The 23,670-nt window shown below is 39.9% G+C and overlaps 1 protein-coding gene across 1 annotated transcript in view; it reads left to right on the forward strand.

Moving 5' to 3' along the window:
* The first annotated feature begins 2,654 nt into the window (after positions 1-2,654).
* LOC117544055 (CMP-N-acetylneuraminate-beta-galactosamide-alpha-2,3-sialyltransferase 1-like) overlaps positions 2,655-23,670 on the forward strand; it is a 57,363-nt gene continuing 36,347 nt past the window's right edge. Inside the window, exons 1-2 of the mRNA XM_034212843.1 lie at positions 2,655-3,204; positions 9,756-9,949. Of these exons, the coding sequence (XP_034068734.1) occupies positions 2,914-3,204; positions 9,756-9,949 (485 nt within the window). The 5' untranslated portion in view covers positions 2,655-2,913. The remainder of the gene's footprint in view (positions 3,205-9,755; positions 9,950-23,670) is intronic.

The raw sequence follows: 23,670 nt of genomic DNA on the forward strand, positions 1-23,670 counted from the left end.
AATACCTGTACTTTCTACTTCTTACATGTTGAACACAAATACCTGTACTTTCTACTTCTCACATGTTGAACTCAAATACCTGTACTTTCTACTTTTTACATGTTGAACCCAAATACCTGTACTTTCTACTTCTCACATGTTGAACACAAATACCTGAACTTTCTACTTCTTACATGTTGAACCCAAATACCTGTACTTTCTACTTCTCACATGTTGAACACAAATACCTGAACTTTCTACTTCTTATATGTTGAACTCAAATACCTGTACTTTCTACTTCTTACATGTTGAACACAAATACCTGTACTTTCTACTTCTTACATGTTGAACTCAAATACCTGTACTTTCTACTTCTCACATGTTGAACTCAAATACCTGTACTTTCTACTTCTTACATGTTGAACCCAAATACCTGTACTTTCTACTTCTTACATGTTGAACTCAAATACCTGTACTTTCTACTTCTCACATGTTGAACACAAATACCTGTACTTTCTACTTCTCTCATGTTGAACTCAAATACCTGTACTTTCTACTTCTCACATGTTGAACTCAAATACCTGTACTTTCTACTTCTCACATGTTGAACTCAAATACCTGTACTTTCTACTTCTTACATGTTGAACTCAAATACCTGTACTTTCTACTTCTTACATGTTGAACTCAAATACCTGTACTTTCTACTTCTCTCATTTCCCAAACAGCTGGTTCCTTTAGTCTGAATGTGTGTTTGGTGCGTGATCATTATTCTTTAGAGTCATTGCGTGCCTATTGATTTGAACACGATCCGTGTATCCATCATTTCCTGGTCTTCTCTAAAGAAGAGGGACCAATGGAAACGTTGTCATGTTGCCGTTGTTCAGCATGGAAACATTCATTAGCTAACAATGACATTATTGTTCTATTAATATAAAGGGAGGTCAGGTACTCTTTAAAACAGCTGCTAGCTATGGGTACTTTTTACTGAAGTACATTTCAAAGCCTCTTTACTTTGACTTGAGGAAAGAAGTTTAGTCAGTACTTCTACTTTCACCAGAGTATTTTTAAACACGAGTATCTGTACTTCTACTTGAGTAAAGGATGTGTGTACTTTTGCCCTCTCCGAACATCAACAGTGTCGCTGTGCAGTTCTGAGTCTTAAACCCAATCCTCTTTGCTTTCCTCCAGGGTGGAATTTGAATGACTTGATCAATTTCTAATCAGGAAAAAGACCCGCAGTCTCTCTTTCTCCTTTTGTAGTGAAAGCCTTTCCCACACATCTTTTATATGGAGGGCTCACTCAGAAGTTGTCGAGAGCAAACGGCAGATATGCATGTGTTCACTTTTCAGATATGTCTCAGCATGTGTGAGGATGACAGGACTTTATCTGCAGCGTGGATTTGCTGCTATCTAAATATAGATGCATTTGTGAAACCCTGAACACAGCTGCACATCAGAATGAAACCCGGGCTGTGTTTAAAAGGCAGAAGTGGCTTTTTCATGTTTAAATTAAACCCCAGGTGGTCCGCATGCTTTATCAGTCATAAAAGGCACAAACAATAAATCCCCTTCTCTATTTTACTCTGGGAATTGTGTCAGGTTACTGACTGACTGTCGCTAGAAAATACCAGTTTAGACCAGTGCTGCCTTGCCCTTTTAGCCAGAAGTACCTCCAGTTGTCATATACAAGTGGATATGAATGTGGTTATTTTTGTCATGCAATTCAAACTGTAGTCAGGTCTACATTTGTTTTACTTCCTTGGTGTCACAGAAGCAGATTTTTTTTCTAATTCAACCAGTTACAGTATCCATTACTTCTAATCCCGCCATTCATCTTAAGGCCTTCTGCATATAAGCTTGTGTGGAAATGTGTTTCATTGCTTCACTACTTTAGCTACTATTTCAGCCTTTTATCCAATGGTATTAGGACTTTATTTGAACAATTTATCCTTGTTGCAAAGAGTGGATTTCACCAGATTTCAAGAGTGTCCGACTTCCAACATGAATCATGAAGATCTTTGGGCGTTTATTCAGTCATGAAAACCCCAATGTCAGAAGGTTAATGTTAGCTAGATGGTTATACTGTGTTTTCTAGTTGTAAGAAAGATAAGGGCTGCAATTTATCCATCAGCTAGAAAACCAAGATCAAATTAATTCATATTTGTTCACATTGTTTATTTTGGCATTGGGTGTGCAAGTTTCCCAAAGGCCCTTTCTTTGGCAACTAGATGATGCGACACCACAATCTTCCACATACCCCTGGCAGAAATATCACCATGTTTTACATTAGGATGTTTAACCTACTGGGGTTCAAAATGTTAAAAAAAAATACATTTCAATACATCATTTTGAAGTTTCCGAGGTGTGCAAAGGGTAGAAAATAGAGAAAAATATCTGCAAAATCCACATTAAGTAGACATTATTTGATTGTTTAGGATGTGACACTGGATCAATAACTCATTCTGGTTCTATCCCAGTGTGTGGACGACTAGTGGAGTAGGACTTTCATTTTATATCCGTTAACAATAGCAGCTTCTGGTTATTGACATGCCCTTAACAGTGGGAGAACTGTTTGTACAGTGAATTAATGAGAATTTACTGTGTGTGTTTGAAGCAAAAAAGTATCTATCCCAGCCTTTTTCACAAAATGTCTTTTCTTATTTGCTTTTCAGGTGATCATCAGAAGAATGGACAACACATCAGTCACTCACCCCACAGAGTCAACAGAATAAAAACAGCCTGAATTCGACTATCCAGCAGCAGTCAGAAGTAATCAGTAACCATCCTTTAGTGTGGATTACTCTGCAAACAAAGCCCCTCCATGAGTTTCATCAGGATCCTTCATGAACCCAATCTTGAGCCTGCAAAGTAGGAACAACAGGGAATGCATATCGGACATCAGAGAGACATTTGAACCCTGATTTTTGTGACGACATGCCTCTTCCAAAGCGTAGGAAAATCAGGACTTTAGCGTTGCTTTTTTGCGTCATTTCATTCACAACATTCCTGTTCAGCTACACGTTCCGGGACCCCTCGCTGTACTTCTTCAAGTACGCATTTCGCCTCTCGGATACCTTCTTCTCCAAAGGGCTTTGTGCATGCCAGAGATGTATGACAGAGCTGGAAGACGACCCCTGGTTCTCAGAGCGCTTCAATCAGTCCTTCAGTCCTCTGATGTCCCGGGAGAACAGCCTCCTCTCTGATGAAACCTTCAAATGGTGGCAGGTAAGATTCGAGGGGATTTGTTTTGGGGGGATTTGCAATGCTGTCCTGAAAGAAATTGCACATTCAGCTTCTGAGAGCGAGACGAGGAGAGATCATGAATAAAGAAGAGATCACACAGCGCTGTAACGCTCACAAGAATTGTTTTTTTTTGCCACATTGATTGTCTCAAATCCAAGGGATCTTCAGCAGGATCAAGTTGTGAAGCTGACTCCCACGCACAATTTGGTCACATTTAACAAGTGAGAGGGTTGATATGGAAATGGTTGTTTACTCTCACAATCCTTCCAACATCTACAGGCGAAGACATTTCACATCAAACATTAAAGCATATATGCATAAGTGATGCCATTTAGTTCACACAACTGTACAGTGTAAGGTTAGTTGAAAGCCTTTATATAAATGAATATATTTATTAGGTTGAACTTTCAACCAACCTTAAACAGTTGTGTGAAATCTGTTGACATAATACATTGAATTAAAGTCAACATTTCAGTGTTTTTTGTGTATGACACTTCTCATCGTGCATATAGGCTTCTATTAAACCCAACTGTGTGACTATAAGTCAAGATATCGAGCCTTAAATCAACTTTATTAATCATTCATGTTTATTAATACATTCCCCAAGGGTTAGGTACATCTTGGTGCATGTTCCTCTGTGATTCAGAGGACTTGTTATTGTGTTCACCTATTCAGTTGGTATCGATTATTTTATATAATACGTTAATGATCAGCTGGCAGGTGTTGTATATTCTATATATATATATATAGAGAGAGAGAGAGAGAGAGAGAGAGAGAGAGAGAGCAAAAATATTTCAGAAATAGAAATAAAATAGCATTACAAATCTAAAAAGTTTAAGAATATAAAACAAAAAATAGACAATATATATACATGTGGAAAAACAAATAAATAATAGATAAAGACTGGAAACTGATAAAGCGCCTGGCAACATCTTAGTTATAGACTGTATTAAAGAATAGTCACTGTGATGTTACCAGTTCAAATCTGATGCGATGAATTTGGGAGTTTGGCTTTGGGGCTGTGTTGGAACAAGAGGTGACCAAAGAGATGGAGAAGAGAGGTGTGATGAGAAGCTGTGATTTTAATTGGATGCCACTTTTGGCTACAGTTCCCAACTCCTTGTGTGTCTTTACCCTGGCGCTAAAACACACAACGCCTCGTCGAATTTACTCTCCATCGTTCAGTATTGAAGAAGACTTGAAAGTAGCAATTGAGACCATAAACTCGTAAGGTAAAAGGGTTTACTGGTGTATTAAATCAAGCTATCCTCTCATAGACTTCTATTCAATCTGTAACTATAGTAGATTAATGCACATCCGCTTGCCTTTTTAGACCCAGCAGTCGCCCCTTGGTCCGAATGGTAAATAAATACACCTGGCAGAACAAAACATACATTTAAAGATGACAAGTTGAGGTTTTATGGGAGTTGTTATTGCCCCTAGATTGTACAGATTAAATAAACAACATTTAACATGATATTGAGCTTTAAAGCTGCTTTGAACCATGAGTTGCTTTCTGTTTCCATCTGTCTTTATTCTAAGCGAGTGTCTGCTGGCTTTAGCTCACTTAGCATGTGCCGTATCGATCTTCTAGTCTCTCTCAGGGTAAATTGATGCTTCTTTTCAATTAGAGCGTATATGTTAATCGTACTTTAGTTTGTACTCGTGCAGCTGGTGGAGGAATATTCATCTCTGCCTCTTCCTTACTGTATAATGGATTTGTCAACTGTACGATTGCTGAGTGTTAAATGGTTGCTTAAAGAGAAAAACCCTGGGATTCTTCACAAAAACCTGGAATTAACTAACAGAGATATTAACGTTGCTCCTTTGGAAACATCTCAATGGATCCCTGTTTTAATACATCAGGTGTATTATGGAGGTTTTTTCGCGTTCAAATCCCCTTTTTTGTAGATTACAATTCCTGTCAGCTATATAAATAATTACGTACCAGCCTTAATTAAATTCCATCCGACCAATATATAAAGTACCTTCTGTACATCCAATTATTAGAGTACAGCTCTCTAAATTAGAAAAGCCAATTCACAAAATGTATGTCTCACTAGTATCCTACCTTTGTCTGGAAGGCATCCAGAGCCTCAGTATTCGACTCACACTGTGTCCAATTAGAGGCAAGAATAGAACAATTACTGCAAGGCTGCCTCCTGTCACTTTTCATTTCAGGAAATGCTGCTCACAGTGAGGTAAGTGTCAACTATCAACAGCAGCTGGCAAGATGGTTTTCTGGCTTTAAAAGGCATGACCTATATGTCAAAGCAAACATGCAACTCAGATAAAAGTAATTACAGTAAAGGACAGTTTTGAATTAGGCAGAATGAATGGCATTTAAAAACACTAATTTAAAAGCATAGATAATAAAACTTGAATGACAAAGGAACATGAATTAAAGTCACAGTGCAGTGTGAGATACACACATCTGAAATGTTTAGTTCTGAATCTCAATCATTGCTAACTTTTTAGCAGAAATAGTTTTCTTTGACCACACTTTCTTTCTTAAAAAATAAGCTGAACGATTGTTAAATCCCATGGAAAGCTGAGGAGAACTGTTTGTTTCTCACTATAAGCGACCCCTTTAACGTAACTATAGCATGTGATCCAGTGTTAATACAAAAGCATTGATAATTGACTATTTAATTGACCTAAAACTCCCTAAAAAGTGTTCTTTAATTAAAGATATAGATCAGAATGTGGCCTTTAAAGACTCATTTCTTTCTACTTTCTTTTTTAACTTATCGGTACCACTTTACAATAAGACTACCCTTATAAAGGGTTTACGAATAGTTTGTAATTCATTTATTAATCAGGTTGTGAACACTTTATAAATCATTACTAAGCTTTTATGAGACATGAGATAAACAGGGCAACTGTGACCTGTTGCTTGCCAAATAGTGAGCCCACATTTATCTGTACTGCTAAATCTTATATTGGCTACTTAGCTTACTGAGTTGATTCTCGCTAAGTAGCCAATGTAAGGCTTTGTCGTCTTGCCAAATAGTGAGCCCACATTTATCTGTACTGCTAAATCTTATATTGGCTACCTAGCTTACTGAGTTGATTCTCGCTAAGTAGCCAATGTAAGGCTTTGTCGTCTTGCCAAATAGTGAGCCCACATTTATCTGTACTGCTAAGTCTTATTAGAAATGGTAGTAACTCATTAATAAATGGTGATTTGTTTCACACTTTACAATAAGGCTCCCTTTTGGCAACTATACATGTTAGTAACTCCTAAATAAATGGTCATAAAGAGAAGCCAAGAAACATCAAGATAGAAGGGGGGGAATCAACTCAGTGAACAACAGATACCAAGGCTGCTGGCTGATGAAGAAGACGAAGTAAGCTAAGTAGCCAATATAAGGCTTAGTCATCTTGCCAAATAGTGAGCCCACATGTATCTGTACTGCTAAGCCTTATATTGGCTACCTAGCTTACTTCGTCTTCTTCCTCAGCCAGCATCCTTGGTATCTGTTGCTCACTGAGTTGATTATCGCTAAGTAGCCAATATAAGGCTTAGTCATCTTGCCAAATAGTGAGCCTGTGTTGATGTATGAAAACTATGTTAGAACTGGTTTATAAATGGTTCTTAAGGGTAGTCTTATTGTAAAGTGGTACCAACTTATCCTTTAGTTATTTCAAGTGTTTCATGCTAAACGAACCCCCCTTTGGAAAATTCTAATCTGCATCTCAATATTCTGAAAAATTCAACGGATCATAATATTAGACATTAGCTTCAGGCTTTGTGGATTACTTGTAATGGTTGGACGTTATCAGGATACATAAAAAGGTAAATATTCCCTTACAGTTGCATTTAAAATCAGATTACAAAAAATTGGGGATTACTAGCAGGATTGCAATGTAAGTAAACAAAGAGCATATTGTGGAGGAAACGTCTGTGTAGCAATGCAGTGGGAGTCACCGACTCATGAAGGAGACACGGGACGAGCAGGAGTTCTGATGTCAAACACTGAGATTTAATACAAGCATCGGCCGGAGAAATTCACATCACAAGTCACACAGTCAAAGGTTCTGACTGCACGGGTGGTTTGCCATGTCAGATCTGATCAGCCTCGCATCTTGGTAGACCTTTGAACTAGTTTACAGAGAGTCAAATCCACATATTGGGGATGGGCGTAAACCATGGCGTAAACACATCTGCAGACACAGGAGATGTCTCTCCCATCTCTGGAGCTTAGAAGCTAGCGTTCTCACACTCGCAAAACCTCCCTGTGCCCTGTAGGTCAGGCTGTAAAACCTAGTATCAACATACGACTGCATCAACACATTCCTTACAGGAGATTAGAAGCAGGGATGGTCGTACATGTCAACACACAAAATAAGGTTAAATGTCTGAGTAAAGACCAAATTAATCCCTAACACATATAGTGTTTGTTGTAAAGGATCAGATGTTATCTATTCTCTAAGCGGTACTGTTCTGTAGGATAATACTTTCAGTTTGAATCCATACGCTATGATATCAGCAGCTGGATAAACACGTTTGCTCCTAAATGTCTTTGTATTGTTTGTGACATTGGCCATTTAAGAAATCAGAAATCAGAAGATGTGGTCAATTTGTAAGCAACTTTGTTATTCCTGTTCACCAAGCTCAATTCAGACAACTTAATAGAACATCTGATTTGTTATTATATTCAAGCATTTGGAATAGTTTTACAAATGCAACCAAATTCTCTGATGGCACATTTAAAATCACACAATCAACAAACTGTATTGTTTAATGGCCTTGGATAAGAATGTCCAATATAAGTTGTGTTACCTGGGAGTTTAGTCCTATGATTAAAAACGATATTTCAGTAAAAATATATTTTATTGTCAAATATAAAGAGAAAGTGCTTAATGGTTCCCCCAGTATGCAAGGTGAAAAAGCCTCTGCAGTGATATTAGGAGCATGAATCACTGCGTTAAAGATTGCAGAACCTTTTGAATCTGCACTGTGTTTCCAGCAGCACAACAGAACACTGTACACACACTCACACACACTCACACACTCCTGCTTTTATTTCCTGTCTCTCCGAGTTCAAAGCCACCAGAAGAAGGCCAGGGCCGAAAGAGCCCCTACAGACCATGCTAAGCGCCCCTGAGGTTATTTTTTGAAATGTGCTCTGTGTCTCAAACTCCGCTGCCCTTGTTCAATCACTTCAGCTTAAAGTGGCCCTCTCTCTCTCTGAGGTCTCCCAGTACATATCCGAACTGCTCAGTCTATTGAACTTTTTAAATCTCAGCTAAAAACACCTCTTTGCACTGGCTTTTAAAGGGGACCTATCATGCAAAATGCACTTTTTGATGTCGTTTATACATAAATATGTGTCCTCATAAGTGTCGGAAAACAAAACCCTCTCTTTTCCACCGTACCCACATCTCTAAAAACGGGGGAACAACGGAGCTGATCCAGATTCGCTGCCGATATGATGTAATATCTGAAATGTGGACCCACGGCACTATCAGAAACGTTGCTGTCAGAAACAATGCATGACGTGTTTTGGACGTAATATGGTCTTTGTTTACATTAGCAACCATCGCTCACACTCAGAGCTAACCTGTACTGGAGAGAGTGGCCGTTTCTCAATCTCGAGGATACTGGCTTCCAAGCCAATATTTCAAGGATGCTACGTCATCGAGTGCCGCCGAAGGACTGTTCCAATCTCCAGCATACTTGGAATTCCACCGAAGCCGCGTCCTTGGTTTGGGGGAAATTTCGAGGCTGCACATGGATAGACTTTGCGTCCTTAAAATCCCCACAATGCTTTGCGCACGGACCAATTTAAAAAAACCTTGCGGAGAATGGCTGAACTGACGCAGCACACATTTAAATGTGCAAATCTAAGTGCAAGCAGGCACTATTTGAGTGTGAGGACAGGGTTTGAGGGAAATAAATCAATAAAGTATGCTCTCAAATTGAAAGACCACGCTCTTGAATAAAGATAGGCAATAACCCCCATAGTAGTGGCGTAGAACGTGTGTTGGTAAATGTGTTACTTTGTTACATTTGTTTGTTATCACCAAAAATGTGTTCCGTGAAAGTAAAGCAAGTTCATAATTAGATAGACATCGTGAGGTATTTATTTTCGGTACAGTTTATGTTGAAGCCGTTAGAGAGAGTGGTACACTTGTTAGGCTGTTCCATTCTTCTTCGTTTTCCGAAGCCGTGAAGGAAGTGACTTGGAAGTATGCGACTACCAAGCCAGCATCCTCACGATTGAGAAACACCCAGTATGTGTAAAGAAGCAGGAAATAAAAACGAACTCACCTTGTGGTTAACCCGCAATTTCTTCTTTTTTTTAAAAGCTATATATACCCAGAATCAGCACTTTAGTAACAGGGTTGAAATAAAGGGGTGTGAGGCTAGAATGCATGATCTGTTTGGTATTTTGAGCAAAACACATCATAGACATGTTTTTTATATATCTGAGACCAATAATATATGCCTGAGAATTGCATAATAGGAGACCTTTAAATGTGCTATATAAATAAATGAAGATTGAGATTGAGCTCTGTGTCTCCAGTGGTTGCAGTCAGAGAGGCAGCCGGCTAACTTCACTGAAGTGGTGGACGAGTTGTTCCAAGTCATCCCCGGTGAGATTCTGTACATGGACGCCAGGCCAGAACGCTGCAGAACCTGCTCTGTGGTGGGGAACTCTGGGAACCTGAAGGGGTCTCGATACGGGAACCTCATCGACTCCAGTGACTTCATCATAAGGTCAGTGAGCACTTCCATCTGGGCTGGGATTTACAGAGCAGTACACTCACCGATTGCTGACCTTTGCAATGACATTTGTTTATTGTTTTCATTCCTGCTGGCTTTAAAAGGTGTAGAATGTAACTTTACCTCATTCAAAATGTCGAAAAATGTATTGAAAAGCCGCAAAATGAGTCAACATTTTACCACTTCTGGTTCCCTCGTTCACGTTTTGTTCTCCGACATAAAATACAGCAGTAAATACCCCACTGGTGAATAAAGAAAAACGGCAGTTGCTGACAAGTGTCTAAATGAGACGACTAAACGTCATCACGCCAAACATTAGCCTCCTTTAGCTTAGCGGTGGTGATGTGAAGTCATGTGACCGTGCTGTAGTTTCTTTATAGCCCAACATTAGCCACCTTTAGCTTAGCGGTGGTGACGTGAAGTCATGTGACCGTTCTGTAGTTCCTTTATAGCCCAACATTAGCCTCCTTTAGCTTAGCGGTGTTGATGTGAAGTCATGTGACCGTGCTGTAGTTCCTTTATAGCCCAACATTAGCCACCTTTAGCTTAGCGGTGGTGACGTGAAGTCATGTGACTGTTCTGTAGCTCCTTGATAGCCCAACATTAGCCGCCTTTAGCTTAGCGGTGGTGACGTGAAGTCATGTGACCGTGCTGTAATTCCTTTATAGCCCAACATTAGCCGCCTTTAGCTTAGCGGTGGTGACGTGAAGTCATGTAACCGTGCTGTAGTTCCTTTATAGCCCAACATTAGCCTCCTTTAGCTTAGCGATGGTGACGTGAAGTCATGTGACCGTGCTGTAGTTCCTTTATAGCCCAACATTAGCCTCCTTTAGCTTAGTGGTGGTGACGTGAAGTCATGTGACTGTGCTGTAGTTCATTCATAGCCCATGATTAGCCGCCTTTAGCTTAGCGATGGAGACGTGAAGTCATGTGACCGTGCTGTAGTTCCTTTATAGCCCAACATTAGCCACCTTTAGCTTAGCGGTGGTGACGTGAAGTCATGTGACCGTGCTGTAGTTCCTTTATAGCCCAACATTAGCCACCTTTAGCTTAGCGGTGGTGACGTGAAGTCATGTGACCGTGCTGTAGTTCCTTTATAGCCCAACATTAGCCTCCTTTAGCTTAGCGATGGTGACGTGAAGTCATGTGACCGTGCTGTAGTTCCTTTATAGCCCAACATTAGCCTCCTTTAGCTTAGTGGTGGTGACGTGAAGTCATGTGACTGTGCAGTAGTTCATTCATAGCCCATCATTAGCCGCCTTTAGCTTAGCGATGGTGACGTGAAGTCATGTGACCGTGCTGTAGTTCCTTTATAGCCCAACATTAGCCACCTTTAGCTTAGCGGTGGTGACGTGAAGTCATGTGACTGTTCTGTAGCTCCTTTATAGCCCAACATTAGCTGCCTTTAGCTTAGCGGTGGTGACGTGAAGTCATGTGACCGTGCTGTAGCTCCTTTATAGCCCAACATTAGCCACCTTTAGCTTAGCGGTGGTGAAGTGAAATCACGTGACCATTCTGTAGTTCCTTTATTGCCCAACATTAGCCACCATTAGCTTAGCGGTGGTGATGTGAAGTCATGTGACCATGCTGTAGTTCCTTTATAGCCCAACATTAGCCGCCTTTAGCTTAGCGGTGGTGAAGTGAAGTCATGTGACCGTGCTGTAGTTCCTTTATAGCCCAACATTAGCCACCTTTAGCTTAGCGGTGGTGACGTGAAGTCATGTGACCGTGCTGTAGTTCCTTTACAGCCCAACATTAGCCTCCTTTAGCTTAGCGGTGGTGACGTGAAGTCATGTGACCGTGCTGTAGATCCTTTATAGCCCAACATTAGCCACCTTTAGCTTAGCGGTGGTGAAGTCATGTGACCGTACCGTAGTTCCTTTATAGCCTAACTTTTTTCTACTGGAGATTGTATTTACGCCCCAGAAATAATGTAAGTGGTGTTAAGAGATTATACTGCTGAACAAAACGTGTAAGTATCATAAACGTGTGTTTGCAACAGATCCGTATTTCTGCAAATGTTTTCACTCCTTCCTCCACAGCAGTGATCAATTATATGAGCCGCAAAACATCCATTATATTATAATACTCAACAAATATTTGTTTTGATTCCTAATCAGTTAATTGAAAAAGCGTTTTATTTCCCTCACTGTGAAGCGTCTCTTTCTCATCTCTTTCTGCCACATCACAGCATGCACTCGGCACAGATGTGTGTGTTGGGGATTTTCCTTCACACTCCTTCGTTCTGCACTCTCTAACACAGTGGTTCCCAAACGGTGTGCCGTGAGGCAAGTCCGGGTGTGCCGTGGGATTTTGTGACAACCATACGTTATTATTGCAATATACAACTACACAAAAATAATTATTTTATATTATTAATTTACTATATCAGTACTTTGTAGGTTTATATGTACGTAATCTGCGCGACTTGCGCGTCCATATCTCCACGTGCAGTGCTGCATAAACATGGCTGAGTCAGCGATAACTTTCGAGGGGTGGAGGTATGCCCATTATTTTGAGTTCGTCCGAAGAATAGACAGGAATGTGACGGTGAGGTGCAAACTGTGTCCAGGCCAGAAGCTGTTATCCACTGCTGGAAACACCACGTGGTCAAACCTCAACACACACCTGCAAAGAACACATGCTTTTTTGTTGATATCACGTAGTCTGTTCTTCTTCTCTGTCTTCCGGTTGTTGCCTGTTTTGAATGACAAATACACACTACCGCCGCCTGCTGGTAAGGAAAGTTATTGCCACTCACGCATGCGCAGTTCGTACGTGCTCGGCAAGTAAAGTAACGAGTTACTTTATGTAGATATTAACGAAGTAGTGTAATATATTACTTTTTTTTTTTAAAGTAATATGTAATATATTACATTTTTTTAGTAACGACCCCATCTCTGGAGTTGGCGTTCTCTATTCTGATTTACATGAAGAACAACAGGAGGTCACGGCTCTCTGTTGAACAGGACTTGCGAGTGGCCCTCTCCTCAGTGCCACCAAGGATTAAAACATTCTGCGGGCCCCGACAGGCACATGTATCTCACCAATTTGTAAGTCGGCAAAATATTTACAATAGCACATGTTTCAATGCTGATTGCTGAAATGTTACATTTATAATGTGTAGTTCAGGACCATGCAGTGCAGCTTCCTTGCATTGACAGTTCTCTGTGCTGAATTTCTGCTGAGTTTCCTTTGCCTCATTTTTAATTTTGTGACCTGTCTGGTTTAAATGAGTGTGTTGCTGCTTTGATGAAGCCTAATTTGATAACGTTTCAAATTAATTTCTGAAATATTTCGTTAATAAATATTTCATGAGTAATATAGTTGTCTTTGTCACATTTTATTTTGCATTAGTAAATAATTATGCACATTTACAGATATTTTACATGATATGAGTGATAACACGTGTTATAAGGGCTATTTTGCACAATAGGTGTGCCTTGAGATTTGTACTTGTTCTTTGGTGTGCCTTGGGCACAAAGAGTTTGGGAACCACTGCTCTAACATATTGAGAAAATTGACTTAACCAAGCAGCAGATGAAAACAATTTTCGGGGTTTGAGTATTGAAATGTTTATCCGGCGCCTCGGGGCGACACGCAGGGAAAGGAGTTTGTCGCTCGCTGTAATCTAACCCATTCTCAGCTCTGCAGGGAGTGAATTAGCAAAGAGATGGAAAGGTGATTTTCTGAAGGGGTTTGTGGGTGAGCTCTCTGCCGCAGAACTGTTTTCTTTATTTAAAAACATCATAGGCTTATTTGGATGTCAAAGGGTAAACAAACAGTCTCACTCAGACTTTCAATCTCCAGGGGCGGAATATGCTAATTCCTAAGTAAAGTAGTATCTCCTTGAATTATAATATTATATAACAACGACACTAAATAAACCAATGTCATATGAGACCGGAAATGTATTACTCCTTGAGTCCTGTGAGGCAAGGCAATTTATATAGCACTTTTCAACACAAGGCAATTCAAAGTGCTTTACAAAAAATGAAAGACATTAAGGAAATAGCATTTAAAATCAGTCATTAAAAAGAAAAGCTATTAAAATAAACATTAAAAGAAAAAATACATGGGTGAGGGTTAAAAGAGACTAAGAACTAATGTTTTATTCCAAATATCCATTATGTATTTTGCTCACATCCTCCAAAGCCTGCTTTTTGAACCACTATGAATATTAAATCCTCTTGTTTGCTCAGCAGATTGAATTGGTAAAATAGATTTGAGTCTCAAAGAGAGTCTGCCAAATGCAAAAACAAGCTTGATGGATTTTGAATAATGATGTTTCAAGTCCTCCTTAAAATGTGATTATGTTTTTCGTTCTTCTAAGTCAGACGTTATTGGCTGGATAGGCTGACACTTTATTTGGACATCTAATCGCAGGGAAAGTACACACAAAAAACATTTAAAGTTTGTGTTTCAGTGCAGATAAAAAATACAATCAGGCTTAAAGTCGATGCTTTTATCTTGTAAATGTGAAAGTACAGCTCGCTTTTTGAAGAAGACACAGATAGCAGAGTCGCACTTCATCTCTACGGCTGCTCGGACACACACAGGGTGGAGATAAAACAAAAACAGAACCGGCCTGGTAGATGCTTGTCTTGCATAGTGATCGTTTCAATGTAATGGAAACGTAAACATGAGAGGCATAACAAAACTGCAGGTGTGTGTGGATGCATGAATAATGCAGCAGAAACTAATTGGAATTAAATTATGCAACATCATGGAAAAGAAACAAAGAGAATACGTTTGACTGACGGCTCGTTGTTGGCCCTATTCTACTCTTTAGAGTTTTCTCTTTCCTGTGCTCTATTGGTTTTAGTGCATGTAAATGGTCTGCAAAGGCTGAAATCCCTGTGTTTCCTCCAAAGGGAGTTTCTCTCCCACACACTCTCCAAACATTGTGTCATCGCTATGGAACATTCACGCTTCTATTGGCTAGCGCTACAACACATTGTACGTGATAGGCTAAGGGGCGGGACATCTCTAAGCAGTTGACCAATCACAACAGAGCCGGCCAGCTAATCAATCAGAGCAGACTGGGCTCTGGTTTCAGACAGAGGGTGAAAAGAGGTGCTGCAGCACAGGCAGTATGAGAACAATAAAGAGCTTTTTGAACATTAAAGCATGGAGACATGAAGTAGAGACACTACATACTGATATACACCTGAACATCAGCAGAAGAGGACTCTTTAAAGTAGAGACTCTACATACTGATATACACCTGAACATCAGCAGGAGAGGACTCTTTAAAGTAGAGACACTACATACTGATATACACCTGAACATCAGCAGGAGAGGACTCTTTAAAGTAGAGGACACTACATACTGATATACACCTGAACATCAGCAGGAGAGGACTCTTTAAAGTAGAGACACTACATACTGATATACACCTGAACATCAGCAGAAGAGGACTCTTTAAAGTAGAGACACTACATACTGATATACACCTGAACATCAGCAGGAGAGGACTCTTTAAAGTAGAGACACTACATACTGATATACACCTGAACATCAGCAGGAGACGACTCTTTAAAGTAGAGACACTACATACTGATATACACCTGAACATCAGCAGGAGAGGACTCTTTAAAGTAGAGACACTACATACTGATATACACCTGAACATCAGCAGGAGAGGACTCTTTAAAGTAGAGACACTACATACTGATATACACCTGAACATCAGCAGGAGAGGACTCTTTAAAGTAGAGACACTACATACTGATATACACCTGAACATCAGCAGGAGAGGACTCTTTAAAGTAGAGACACTACATACTGATATACACCTGAACATCAGCAGGAGAGGACTCTTTAAAGTAGAGACACTACATACTGATATACACCTGAACATCAGCAGGAGAGGACTCTTTAAAGTAGAGACACTACATACTGATATACACCTGAACATCAGCAGGAGAGGACTCTTTAAAGTAGATACACTACATACTGATATACACCTGAACATCAGCAGGAGAGGACTCTTTAAAGTAGAGACACTACATACTGATATACACCTGAACATCAGCAGAAGAGGACTCTTTAAAGTAGATACACTACATACTGATATACACCTGAACATCAGCAGGAGAGGACTCTTTAAAGTAGAGACACTACATACTGATATACACCTGAACATCAGCAGGAGAGGACTCTTTAAAGTAGAGACACTACATACTGATATACACCTGAACATCAGCAGGAGAGGACTCTTTAAAGTAGAGACACTACATACTGATATACACCTGAACATCAGCAGGAGAGGACTCTTTAAAGTAGAGACACTACATACTGATATACACCTGAACATCAGCAGGAGAGGACTCTTTAAAGTGGAGACACTACATACTGATACACACCTGAACATCAGCAGGAGAGGACTCTTTAAAGTAGAGACACTATATACTGATATACACCTGAACATCAGCAGGAGAGGACTCTTTAAAGTAGAGACACTATATACTGATACACACCTGAACATCAGCACGAGAGGACTCTTTAAAGTAGAGACGCTACATACTGATATACACCTGAACATCAGCAGGAGAGGACTCTTTAAAGTAGAGACGCTACATACTGATATACACCTGAACATCAGCAGGAGAGGACTCTTTAAAGTAGAGACACTACATACTGATATACACCTGAACATCAGCAGGAGAGGACTCTTTAAAGTAGAGACACTACATAGTGATATACACCTGAACATCAGCAGGAGAGGACTCTTTAAAGTAGAGACACTACATACTGATATACACCTGAACATCAGCAGGAGAGGACTCTTTAAATGTCTAGCTTTATGCAAGACCGCATAAACAACAACCATATGATTCCTTTATTCGTTTAACGGATGCTTCATGATACATAACATATATTTTACTCAACCTTTAAGTAACTAGGTATGCGAAAAATAAAGAGCTTTTTGAACATTAAAGCATGGAGAAATGTCACAGAAGAGGCACAAAATATTGACTTGAATATGAACAAGTAAGTACCTATGACACAAACATAGCATGGCAGTATTATGTCCATGTGTCTGATAAAACTGAATTATAAAAAAGAAAGTCAGTGAAAATGTAATTAAGGAACTATAATGAGAACATAGTCATTGACAGACAACCAATGAAGATGAGGCACGCTGAATAATTAGGGACCATTTATAACTAGATGTATGATGTATTATATTTGTTATCCCCCCAAAAAAAATAACTAAACAATAATGTAAAAGCTGCTTATGGATTCAAATAATGTGGCATGCTGATTAATACTCGATGCACTACCTGTATTAATCTCTTTCTCAGAAGTTGATTTTTAGCTTGACCTATCGCACTAGCAAGCATCTTGCATTTCAGGTAGGTTACTACCATGGATGTATAATAAGAACTGGATACAGCGTGGGAGGCGGGGTCTCGTTATTTCCTATGAGAGCTGCTCATTTTAAACTGTATGAACTATAAAATAGTTCGTACTGGGTAGTTTATTTAGTTTTAAAAAAGTATCCGCTGATTTACAGAGGTCTCTTTTCCCATGTTAGTCAATGGGGAAAAGTATTTCTGGGGCCAGTGACGTCACGGACAGATACGGAAATTGTAGTACCGCCGTTTGGACACAACGAATATCTTTCTGGGGGCTTGGTTACTACATGTAACCTGCATAAATCTAAGCTGATATTTCTAGGTTTGTAAAACGAATAAATACATTTACGGAAACATTAGAGTCTGGTAATATTCCCATTGGACCAAAAGCTAATTTGTCCGACAACTTGTTATCCCAAACACAAAATCCCATTGTTCTGAAAGCCCATTACTCAGAAAGTACCCACTCTCCCTGTAACTAACAGAAACACATGGCTATTTATTTTGCACAACGATGTAATAGACCTTTCCAGGTAGTAATAATAATAATAATAAACTTTATTTGTGTAGCACCTTTCATGCACAAAGCAGCCCAAAGTGCTTTACAGAAAACATAACAACAATATTAAAATAATATTAAAATAAATACAGAACAAGATAAAACATCTACAGCGATCCTAATAAAATTCCCGTGAATTAAAGCTGACAACAAATTCAAATATGTTCAAATAAAACAATTTAAAAAAGAAAATTAGAAATGTAAAATAAAAGCAAAACAGTAAAACATGGACAATGATACAAGTGAGAATTTAAAGTTAACCCAAATTAAAAAGCTAGGTTTGGCGAGACACCCCAGGTGAATAGGGTAATTTTTTGAACTTAAAGGTATCAGCTAGAAATGTCTCCAGTTAATTACTTACAATAAGGCAATTGTTTTTTGTATTACAAGTTTCTGAAATAGCATGTTTAAATAAGCAAATTATCCATTATCTCATTAAAATGTATTATCTCTTGGATTTACACACGGCATCTATTGCACGTCTGTCCGTCCTGGGAGAGGGATCCCTCCTCTGTTGCTCTCCCTGAGGTTTCTCCATGTTCCCTTTAAACTGTGGGTTTTCTCTGGAAGTGTTTCCTTGTACGATGTGAGGGTCTACGGACAGAGGGTCTAAGGACAGAGGGTCTAAGGACAGAGGGTGTCGTTTTTCTCATACTGATATTCTGAACAATCTGTGCTGTTTTTGCTGTATTTGCTGTAAAGTGTCTCTACTGTAGGCTATTTTTATTATATGTACAGCACTTTGGCTCGACCAAAAATCGTTTATAAATGTGCTATATAAATAAAACTTGATTAGATTTGATTTAAATATGCACATATTTTAACACATTTCAGGAATCGAAATCTGAGCTTTGGATAAAGCCAGGTTTAACATTCTTGTTTCATTTTGTAGTCATATTAGTATCTAAGTCCTCTTCGCCCTCTGACGCATGCCCAGCCTTGGGCAGCATGCTATCTCTCTGAAGGAGGGGCTGCCCTAGCATTTTGTTGATGTTGCCAGTTTGTGACCGGGCAACTCTCGGTGAGAGATAGTTATTGTTGTGGGACACCTGGAACACATCCTTCTCGGGGTGTAGATGACCCCGAGCCATAACCGACAACAAATGTGATTCAGTGTCCTCAGCTGTTTAGTCTCTCTATTGAAGAATGTTGATTATTAAACTCTGAACTAGTTAAAACCTCGAACTACAGAAGAGTTCTTCAGAATTGGTTTGGCATCTCTACCGTGTGGTCAGATCGTGGCCCATGTCTTGTGAATTTTCTGCTCCAAATAAACCGTCAGTGTTTGCCATCAAAGCTCCAGCTCTCCATCGTGTCTCTCTGAGTCCTGACTCCCATTTGCTTCAGAAGTTTCCCCCACAGAGACAAAACTAATGTAATCATGAGTTGCAGCAGTTGGACATTTATGGCAGTTAAAGATTGCATTACAAATGTCCGTTTTGGGTTTTTGTTCTGTCTGTTTCTTGTCTTATTTTGAAGGTTCACTCCGCTTGTGTCTCGTCTTGTTTTTTGTTGTTGATTATTTCCCAGTCAGCCCTGCCCTGATTGCACCTGTATTTTAATTAGTTGCTCTCTTGTGTATTTCCAAATAGATTTTTCCCTTTGTCTTCAGTGCATTGTTTGAATGTTGTTTTTCCCCTTGTTACCTTCGTGTTTCACATCCTTGTCTTTTTAAACACGGTTGTAGATGATACATGAATACCGACTTAAACATTTGTTTCATTGTTTCAGGTTATGTTGTAAAATGTTTTGTGTTTATTGCTTTTCACCACGCCTGTCTTTCTAGGACTTTTTTGGTGTCCTCCGCGAACCAGGGTCTTGAAACTAAAACGGCACACGTAGGGGACTTATACCCCTATATTATATGTAAAAAATAGTCACAAATAAATAAATGAGAGTGGTAAACGCAGAGCTAGCAGCGATGATAAAATGCAATGTCAATGTGCATATTTACACTTACAGTCTAAAAACTTTAAATGTACAAAACTGTATGAATGTAGTGTATTTCTAACTGTGTTCATAAAGGGTTATAGTAACCAAAGGATGCAAGTAAAATAGACATAAATATTTCTAAATAGTAGTGGTTGCAGTCTTCCACATACATACATATCTCGTAATAATGATTATTTGAGGACTATTGAAGATCTTTTTTCAATGTCATGTACCCGCCCGACCCTAACCCTAATTTGAGAGAAATGTGTATCAAACTCAATTGTTATTGGTAAGGAAAGGAAAGTGTTACAATTCCATCAAAATCAGTTGCCAATAGAACTGCCTCTATGGAAAAAGGTGTGGGAGGACTCTGTTAAGATTGATGGCAAACGTACTTCATGACGATGTGGCTGAAAGGAAGATCTTATCAAGAGTAACCAGAGCGCCACTTAAATATCCAAAAGCAAATTTCACACAAGCATCTTCGTGCATGCTTCTTAATTGATCGCAGTGTGGCTGTGAACATGCTGTGACATGTTGGCTCTTTATAAAGCCATATTACTGCACTTATCTTCTCTGCCAGCCCCCACTGCGACAACAGCATGGCCTCGTCTACCGATTCAATTATAGGATGGCAGGAGACGAGAGTTATCCTTCGCCATTAGCAGAGGAGTTTCCTGCAGGAGCATGCAGAGGAAATATGCAGTTTTCTATTTATTTATTCGAGCCTGAAATGTACATTTGTTGTCTTACTTGGTTGGAAGCGCCTAGATTCCACTGGGTCCGTCTGCGTCGTGTTACGGCCGTGTTACGGCTACACCGCGGCGTTCGCCAGGATCGCGGCCACTCTTCAATGGGTGCTATTCCACCAGACGCGCCGTGTTACGGCTCAGAAGCGTCCCAGAAGCGTCTCGGCTCTGGGCTCCGCTCGAAATAGGATTCAAGTCTATTTTGCAGAGGCACCGGGCAGGAAGTGGACCGGTCAGAGCATGCGGCCCATCCCCAAAATAAACTCATTTTAGAGACCCTATCCCTCCGTAGTCTTTCAAGTAGGAGGAGAAATGCCAGCGTTCTCCTCCGGTTTACAGGCACTGTGTAAATTATATATATAGAATAATTATGATGATGAATGCATTTTTTTACCACTAAAATACAGCAACACATTTTTGATTCATGTCGTTTATAACTGGAATATTACAATTATTATGAACTTCGTCTGTACAAAGTAGCCTGTCCAGGAAATATGCCCAAATCAACAAAAACTGCGAGCCGGCAGGCAAGACGCTCCGCTTCTGAAACGTGCCCGGTAGGGTATGACGCCGGAGGAGGCCGGACCAAAACTGTGACGCAGCCGTAACGCGACGCTGCCGTAACACGACGCAGCCGTAACACGACGCAGCCGTAACACGACGCAGCCGTAACACGACGCAGCCGTAACACGACGCAGCCGTAACGCGACGCAGCCGTAACACGACGCTGCCGTAACACGACGCAGCCGTAACACGACGCAGACGGACCGGATCCGTCTGCGCCGCGGTTTTGGTCCGACCTCCTCCAGCGTCATAACCCACCGGGCGCATTTCAGAAGCGGAATTGTAATATTCCAGTTATAAACGACATGACTCAAAGATGTGTTGCTGTATTTTAGTGGTAAAAAAATGCATTCATCATCATAATTATTCTATATATATAATTTATACAGTGCCTGTAAACCGGAGGAGAACGCTGGCATTGCTCCTCCTACTTGAAAGACTACGGAGGGATAGGGTCTGTAAAATGAGTTTATTTTGGGGATTGACTGGATGCTCTGACCGGTCCACTTCCTGCCCGGCGCTATGCAACGCCTCGCGTCGAAAATAGACTTGCATCCTATTTTTTGCCGAGACGCTTCTGGGACGCTTCTAGCCGTGAACCGCTGTGAACGCCGCGGTTAGAGCTCAGAGTATAGTCAAGGAAAAATGACCAGACTTCTCACTCGATTAATTTTCTCCGTTATCATTCCCCTGACGATGTTATAATCGTAATTACTAGTTTCCAGTCTTCTTCATTTCAGGATGATCCAACTGTTTGAAAGTATGGTCTCATTTAGAGCAATATAGACAATATTGTATTGGGTCGATGAGAAAAGGATCCCATAGGTTTTCTGGGCGGGGGCTTCTTTGTAATCGCCAAATAGCTACCACAGTTTTACCTTAATTGTCTATCTATGTATTTTTTAGATGTATTATTCGAGCCTCAGCTTTACATTTGGAGTCTTACTTGGTTGGTCTTAGTGCTAAATGTCTTGTGTAGAGGTCTATAAATAAAACGACCCCACTCCTCACTCGATTTATCACTTCAGTAATCATTTCCCTGACGATGCAATGGATTGGATCTTTTTATTTACTTGAGCCTGAGCTTTACATTTGGAGCTTTGCTTGGTTGGAGGTGTTAATGCTGAGACTAAAGGTCAACCTAGCTAAGCCGAACCACCCCTCCAATACATATTTCACAAAACTTGGGCAGCATGCTTGAGGGCAACATTTTGTACAGAATACACTTTCATGAAATCTTGCTCTCTCCATATCTAGACAAATAAGAAATGTGTAATCACTCACATCTCTTTTGCACACAGTATCTGATCACATGCAATGACATTCCTTCAGTACTTCTCTGCTCGGAGGCACACAAGCATATTTGATTTGAAACGAAGTAGGCTGCCTTAGATGTGTGATTGTCTCATCGTTCATATTTACTCTGTTGAATTGAGGATCAGTCATGCTTATATTCCATACTATGATGTAAGCCCTTGCAAATTGCTTCATTAGGATGGATGTTAAAGCCAGCAAATGTAATAGGTAGGCGCATCATAAATGTGACTCAGAAATCCCTGTTTGAAATTGGCTTTAAAACCGGGATCTTGTACAGGCTTTTATTGTCATGTTTGCATAGCTACAGTGTAGTTATGACAATCTTAGGTCACAGGAGGTTTAGCTGTTTTCTGAAAATGTCTCATAACTAGTAAGGATGTCCTTGAAAACCTGTTGAAGAGATTCAGAGAATGAACTTTTTCTTTCCTCTGAGAGAGCGTTATTACCAGAATGATAAGCTCCAGAGGGCTCATGAATAAGTGCCTCTTACCCATCAACAACCTCTGACCAAGGACACATAAACTGCACTTTGTGTTGTTCATCAGCGCCCTAAAGCTTCAACAGTGCACTGAAAGCTTGTTTTGCTACCATTCCTCCCAATTGTTGTCTTGATTATAGCTCAACGAGAAGAGCACTTTCAAAGGTCCATCATTACGAAAAGAACCCAATTGAGACCTCATGTTCAAGTGTTTTGATTCCACTCTGCAATCAATCCCTTCCTCAGTTGTGTTATTGTGACACCCATGGTATTCATTGTGCTACCGACGCTATGAATGTGTTCAATTCAAATTGCTGCCAATTTCATCTATTGCAGGTGACTTTAGTTGCACCGTTTCTATTTGTTAGTCATCCATTGTCTGAAATGTAGCTTGGCTTCTTGTATGGATGCACTCGTAAATATTATTTATATGTCCTCCTGCTGTTTTAAGGAACATGTGTGTGTTTATCAGATCTATTTAAAGCACAGTGTGAAGAAATGAATACAACTCTGACGTGTTTAGCAATGAATTATTCCTACTGTTTTTAACAACGTCTGATATTAAAGTAGGAGAGGAGCATGCAGACGACAAGCTGGATTTATACTCAACAGGGGTCCTGTCATATCCTTACATTTAGATGTATAGTTCTCTAGAAACTTGTATCGTACGTGATCGGGCTGTTTGGTGCTGTATTATTATTCCCCAAAGTAATTGTGCGTACATTCTGTTGTTTACTTTCTAATTCAGATCG

Source organism: Gymnodraco acuticeps, unplaced genomic scaffold, assembly GCF_902827175.1.
Source record: "Gymnodraco acuticeps unplaced genomic scaffold, fGymAcu1.1, whole genome shotgun sequence".
NCBI classification, from domain to species: Eukaryota; Metazoa; Chordata; class Actinopteri; order Perciformes; family Bathydraconidae; genus Gymnodraco; species Gymnodraco acuticeps.